At 37.2% G+C, this 7,310-nt stretch overlaps 1 protein-coding gene across 1 annotated transcript in view; it reads left to right on the top strand.

Annotated features, from left to right (window-relative positions):
* Window positions 1-316: 316 nt before the first annotated feature.
* Window positions 317-7,310, top strand: part of CNOT4 (CCR4-NOT transcription complex subunit 4) — a 33,592-nt gene continuing 26,598 nt past the window's right edge. Inside the window, exons 1-4 of the mRNA XM_015814445.1 lie at window positions 317-333; window positions 3,550-3,607; window positions 4,255-4,504; window positions 6,460-6,957. Of these exons, the coding sequence (XP_015669931.1) occupies window positions 317-333; window positions 3,550-3,607; window positions 4,255-4,504; window positions 6,460-6,957 (823 nt within the window). The remainder of the gene's footprint in view (window positions 334-3,549; window positions 3,608-4,254; window positions 4,505-6,459; window positions 6,958-7,310) is intronic.

The raw sequence follows: 7,310 nt of genomic DNA, 5'->3' as shown, positions 1-7,310 counted from the left end.
ATAAGGTGACAGATTCCCGTGAAAGTAGGAATTTTTGGGTCCCCAGATATCAAAGTAGTATAAATCCAGTTACTTAGCTGTATTTTTTTCAGGGCTTTGTTTTCCCTACGTAGTCAAAGACCGCCATTTTGGAGGGTGGGAAGAAAACATTTCCTTCTCTCTCCTCACAGGGGGAAGAAGTTTCAGAAGGCTTTTGACAGGAAAATACTTGGGATACAAGAAGGTAAAGTCTCACCTAGTTCCTCCGCGGTGCTTTCAGTGTGCTTGGTGGTAAATTTTGCCTCGGCACATAGCGGCTTAGTGATGGGCCATGAGAATGGCCGATCTTTCTCCGTCAGTCTGAAAACCTGCCCCGGATCAAACGGAAGGGCTGCTGCCCTTCTGTGATCAATCAGGAAGTCCTCTTCCTCGCTCGTCGCCCCTCCAAGGTGACTTTTGACCCCTTTCAGTGTTTCCCGGCAAGAGAAAACCGGATGGTGGAGGGAGCAATCTCTCCGCATATCCACCAGCGCCGCGATCCGGAACCAGAAGCCCCAAGCATCTGAATTTTGATCACATGATCATAGGGATGCTGCAACAGTCATAAGTGCGAAAAATGGTCATAAGACACTTTTTCAGTGCCTTTGTAACTTGGAATGGTCACTAAATAAACTGTTGTAAGTCAAGGACTACCTGTACTATAAAGCAGAACATTCCAAGACTTATTTTGTCTGCCTTTTAAAGTAGACCAGACTAGCACACCAGAGTTATGAATGATAATACTTTTATTATAAGATTATATTAATAGAACCTTGTAAGTCTGAGTGCACTTCCCCCCCATGTTCCCTTTATCTTTATGAGAACTAGGAAGGTTATGTCTGAGACACTTTCTGAAAATAATTTTCTGTCCCAGACAGAGATTTCATTTTTCTGACCATTGCCTTTGTTGCAGTTCTACATCTATTTCTCCAGATTATTACTATTACCCATTACATTATTCTGCCTTCAATGAGATTTAAGGAAAACTGTATTATTAGTAACTAATTAGTTACTTAATGGAAAATTTCCTATTACCTGAATTACATGGATGATTTTAATTGTACTTATGGCTTAAATTAAACTCGTGGTTTTTGGTAGTCATTTGCTGCATTTGATGCTACTATGTGAAGACATTTGTAACTTTTGCCAGCTTTATTTCATTGCTTATAATATATCTAACATTTGTTGGGTTTGGCAAGATAATTTTTTTGTTAAGCACTCAGGCTTAAGTAATTTTCTTTGAACCTGGAAGATGGGAGAAATCACAGAAAGATACACCAAATTAGGTTTTTACAGACTAGGATAGATTTATTCTTATTTTAACTTGTTCTATCAAACATTATATATTCAAAATATTTTATTATTTTTGGATTAAAATCTGTTAATATTTAGGTTGCTGTATCACTGCCCTTATCAGACAGATGCTTCAGAATTCAAGTATTCCCTTAACTATTGTTGGAAATGTTAAATTCAAGTACATTTTTGGGTGCCAATTTTTCTTCAGTATTCATATCACAGATTACAGTCGCTATTTCTGACTAAAGTATTTTTTTGAACAAAGGTATATTTGAAGACATTTATGCAACTTTGTGCTCAAGATGCATTCTATCTTCAAGTCATAAAACCATATAAAGTTTTATTTTAATGTTAATTTATTAACATGTTAATTAACATTTGATAACTTATTAATTTATTAAATTTAATATGTCTAAATCAGTGATGTTCAGTGTCTGTATCTCTTATTTTATAGCTTCCCTTCTACCAAGTCAGTAATGTAGTAAGCTATGTACTATACTTCTGCTGAATTGCCAAGACAATGAATGTTGAAATCTTGGATTTTTATCAGTGTTTCCTGATAAATATATTTGGATTAGTGGAATAACTCTGTACAGGCAAATATGTATAGCTTAATTCCAGTTAAAAACACACATTCCAGCATGTGCACCTTATCTTTTTTGCTCACTTGGTTTTTTATAGTGCTTGATTCAGTATCTGTATCTGAACTACGTTACTGTAACTCGTTCAAACCACTCTTTCCCTATTTTTATGAATTACAGCACCATCTGTGTTTTATATTGATCTTTCCTTGTTCTTTCTGTTACAGTGGTCTTTCAAGCTAATTTATCTGTAGAATAAATTTGTGAATGGCAGTTTTAAGATGCTCAGATTACTCGAGTGTTCCAAATAGCAATAGCACTTAGACTTATATACTGCTCCACAGTGCTTTACAGCATTCTCTAAGTGGTTTACAGTGTCAGCATATTACTCCCAACAATCTGGGTCCTCATTTAATGACCTCAGAAGGATGGAAGGCTGAGTCAATCTTGAGCCTGTCAGGATCGAACTGGATGTAGGCAGAGTTAGCCTGCAATACTGTGCCATCACGGTGCTAGAATTGCTAGAAAGATACATGGCATTAAAAATGTAGTTTTTCTGTTAAAATAATTAATTCAAAGACTTGGGTTAATTTCAATTCCTCCTACCTCCTCCAAACTAGTATATTTTTAATCTGAATACCAGAATTTCTTGAGCATTACATGCCATCAGTCTGAAATCCAGTGTTATTTTATTTAACAATCTGAAGCCACACTGAGAGCTTTTCCATTTATTTATTTACTGGACTGATCTCTCACCTTATATTCAAGAGCTCAAGATAGCATAAGACTACTATTTTTCTCAAACAGAATTGGAGGCAGGCTGGGCTGAGAGACAATTAGTAGCCCATAGTCACCCTGGGAGCTTATGTGACTGAGAGGGGATTGATTACAACCTGGTCATTCCGTTCCTCATTTAATCTCTTGTGTCATATTAAAATGCTTGCAAATAAATTTCTGTTGTAATAATTACAACTGGAATTGATTGCAGATAAAGTTTAAATAATTTTGTGTAGTTTAAGTCAGGATTTTTCTAATTGAATTTTTCATTAAGTAAAGCTAATGAAATTCAAAAGTAAAGCAAAATGTGCAAATGGATATATAAAAATAGTTACTAAAACAATACAGAGTTCTTTTTAAGCTAGTAAAAGGTTTTAATTTTACTTCCTATAGCAGTGATGGCGAACCTTTTAGAGACCGAGTGCCCAAAAACTGGCCCCGCCCCCATTCCACCCCCACCCCATCCTCCGCCCTGCCTGCCCGCAGGGCCACTCACCACCTCCAGGACCCGCCGCAGATCGCCCAGGCAGCCCAGCAGCGCCATGGCGGCCACACCCTTTGCCCGCACCCCGCAGCATCAACTGTGCGTGATGGGGCGTGAGGACAGTCTTGTCTACGCTGCCTGGCTGCCATGTCCTTGGCTGCGCTGCTCCGTGTGGGCCACGCTCGGGGCTGACTCTCCTCCAGGGGGGCTACTGGTGAGGTGGTCGTGGGGGGAGGCAAGGCTGGGGTAAAGGCACGTGTGCCCACAGAGAGGGCTCTGAGTGTTGACTCTGGCACGGGTGCCATAGGTTCGCCACCACTGTCCTATAGTTTACTCCATTAAATTAATTTTGTATCATTTTCATTTGCTTAAATATTGTTTCTTTTTCTCTAGTTCTATTGACAAGCCATCAGATTCTCTCAGTATAGGAAATTGTGACAACTCACAACAGGTAAGATCCTAACAAGAATGTTTCTGAATTCTATTAGTTGCATATTTTTGTAATTATAACTAATTTGTGGCAAAAAGAGCCCTGCTTTCATATAAAAGTATATACATTTATAATTTAAACTTGTTATAGTAAATACAGTAGCTTTTTTTCCTTAGCTGCCAAATTTTTGGAAATGATTTAAAAATTACCTATATACTTCTGAAACGCTTGGGCCTGTTTGATTGTTTGTAACCCTCAATTGGGCAAAATAGTGGATCATAGGATAATAATTTTTGAATGTACATACCTCAAATGGACTAACTTACAGAATACATCCAAAATCCAGGACTTTTTTGTGGTTTTGAAATTTGGCAAAGTTGTGGCTGCTTCAATGCATTTCCAATACTCCCTGCAGGTTTCCCAAGGAAAGTCAATGAGGAAGCGGGCAGGAAGTTCGAAGTCATTTATTTTGTTTTATTTTGTTTTTGTTTTGCCCACCCATGGTCATTCCGTTTCTCTGTTTAGGTAATATATCTGAAACAGTGATCCAATGGGTCATGGGTTATCTAGTAAGCTGATAAAATTATCTTCTTTTAAGATTTTTTTATTTTATGGTTGTAGCATATTTGCAAAACTGAATCTTATTTTACCTGACCTTTTCCTTTCAGATATCAAATAGCGACACACCATCACCACCTCCCGGTTTATCAAAATCCAATTCAGTCATCCCAATCAATTCATCCAATCACAGTGCACGTTCTCCATTTGAAGGAGCTGTAACAGAGTCACAGTCCCTCTTCTCAGACAACTTTCGGCATCCCAATCCAATTCCAAGTGGACTCCCCCCATTTCCTAGCTCTCCACAGACGTCCAGTGACTGGCCCATGGCACCAGAGCCACAGAGTCTCTTCACATCAGGTAATATAGAGTCGCTCTATGAGGGAGATCAGGGGGATGTTTATAAATATGATAAATAAATATAATATGTAGTATAAGAATAATTATTAATAAATATTTGCACATTGTAATTTGAAATAGTATTTTGCCTTAATTTCACTTTTTAAGTAAATCATGATTATTAAAAGCCATGGTAATACTTTTGTAAAGATTTTCTGTGTGGGTGATGATAAACTTTATTAAAGAAATGAAAATTCTATCTTAAATTAACATAACTTTCTTAAAATAAAATTTCACATATTGTGCTTGAATGTAGTATAATTTAACATCAGAATTAGGTAGAATATTTTCCTTATAATTACAAACAGTGATTTATTTAATTTATATATCATGGGCTTTGTTACCTGGCATTAATATATTTAAATATAAATGAGTAATCATGCTTCTATATGAACAACATTTCCAAATTGATATTATACATGCATGCATTTTATTAGTTTAGAGAGTTGATTTCAGGATATAGGAAGTCCTTGACTTGCAACCATTTGTTTAGTGACCGTTTGAGGTTACAGCAGCACTAAAAATTGACTTATGGCTTTTTTTCACACTTACGACCAATGCATCCCCATGGTCATATGATCAAAATTTGGCTGCTTGGCAACTGACATTGATGGTTGCAGTATTCTGGGGTCATGTGATCAGTTTTTGTGACCTTTGACAAGCAAAGTCAGTGGGGAAGCCAGATTCACTTAAAAACTGTATCACTAACTTAACTGCAATGATTCACTTAATAACTGTGGCAAGAAAGGTCATAAAATGGTGCAAAATTCACGTAACTGTCTTGCTTAGCAACAGAAATGTTGGGCTCAATTGTGGTTGTAAGTCGAGGACTGCTTGTACAACTTCAGCTGGTACAGATTGTTCAGATTGTTCCCTTGTTGAAAATTCATCCCCTAATACCATACAGTATTTCATTAGAGGCTAAAATAAACAATTTATTTTAACAAATTTAAGATATTTGTGTTTTATCATGAAAATAATAAAGAGTCTCATCCCAATTATCACCTAAACTTTGGTAGATCATAGTCAGTGAATGACATGGACAGTGTCCTATATAACAATAAATTGATTATTTTTTAAAGACTCTTTGTTTTAATCTCATTAAATATAATATCTAATATAATATCTAATAAGAAGCAGCTATGGTGATTTATTTGCTATGTAATTTACTGTTAGACTCTCTTATACATAACATGAAGTAGTAGTTTGTTTATTCTATATGTACGTGACAGGAAATAGAGATAGTCCTTGCTGGTTGATGGTAATTGGGACCCGGAACGCGATGTGACCATAAAGTGTGATATTACATGACCACATCAACTTATGGCAATTCTGGCAGTCCCAATTGCCATCATTAGGCAAATCTATGCTGTTGTAGCACTGCACATTATGTTATCACCATTTGCAACTTCCTGTTGACCATGCCTCTTGGAAGCCAGCAGTGAAAGTCAGAAAGGATGATCATAGGACTCTGTGACCTTGTAATTGTGAGCCAGTTGCTGACCACCCAAATTGCATCGGTCATAAATCCCCCTTTTACAGTTCCATTGTAACTTGGAATGGTTGCTGAATAAGTGGTAGTTAAATGACTACCTGTATAGCCATTTTCCTGCTCTCTGCATTTGTTTCTAAATATGTTACAAATATAATTCTATATACCATAAACTAAGTTCTGCTAGTGTCAATGGTATTTAATAAGTATGTTTTGTACTAAATATTTTATAGTTATCCAAATGACAAAAATGCTAAAGTTGTTTTCATTTTGGGGAGTTAACAAAAAGAAATTATGACTCCAAATTTAAAGATTTTCATGCACAATAGAGATGAGGGTAAGAAAACAAATACAAAACTTGTAAATAGTTTGATATAGGTGGTTTGAGAAGACATTTATCTCTCCTCTCCTCTCCCTTCCCCAGAAACCATCCCAGTATCCTCCTCTACAGACTGGCAGGCAGCATTTGGATTTGGTTCATCCAAACAGCAAGAAGATGACTTGGGATTTGATCCCTTTGATATCACCCGCAAAGCCTTAGCAGACCTGATTGAGAAGGAACTGTCAGTTCAAGATCAACCGTCTCTCTCACCAACATCTCTTCAGAATCCTTCCCCACACACTACAACTGCCAAAGGGTCAGGATCTGGATTTCTGCATCCTGCTACACCCGCAAATGCCAATTCTCTCAATAGCACATTTTCAGTCTTGCCACAGAGGTTCCCACAATTTCAACAGCATCGAGCAGTTTATAATTCCTTCAGTTTTCCAGGCCAAGCAACTCGCTATCCTTGGATGGCCTTTCCTCGCAATAACATCATGCACTTGAACCACGCAGCAAATCCCTCTTCAAATAGTAATTTCTTGGACTTGAATCTCCCACCTCAACACAGCACAGGTCTAGGAGGGATCCCCATAGCAGGTAAGTGCCTTGAGTCAGGCAATACATTTGAGTCATATCTTCAGCTTTTCTAAACCAGAGTAATAAAGAATAGGAGGGGAAATTTATTTATTTATTTATAATACTTGCTAGAGGACCCCAATTAGAAAGATTCTAGGTGGTGCACAACTTGGAGAAAATTGTTCATCAAGCCTATTAAAACATAAAGCCTATTAAAACATACAATCAGAGGGTCACCTGCAATTGCACTTTAAGTCAATCTCGCATCAAAATGAAATGATTTTCGGGATCTTCCAGAATACAAGGAGGCTTAAAACTAACTGTACTGCTGGGTTAAGTATGCTCCATAGTGTGGTGGGTACTACCAAGAAGGC

The sequence above is a fragment of the Protobothrops mucrosquamatus genome, unplaced genomic scaffold, assembly GCF_001527695.2.
Source record: "Protobothrops mucrosquamatus isolate PMUCROS unplaced genomic scaffold, P.Mucros_1.0 scaffold251, whole genome shotgun sequence".
Lineage (NCBI taxonomy): Eukaryota > Metazoa > Chordata > Lepidosauria > Squamata > Viperidae > Protobothrops > Protobothrops mucrosquamatus.
This window is presented reverse-complemented; position numbering and strand designations above follow the sequence as displayed.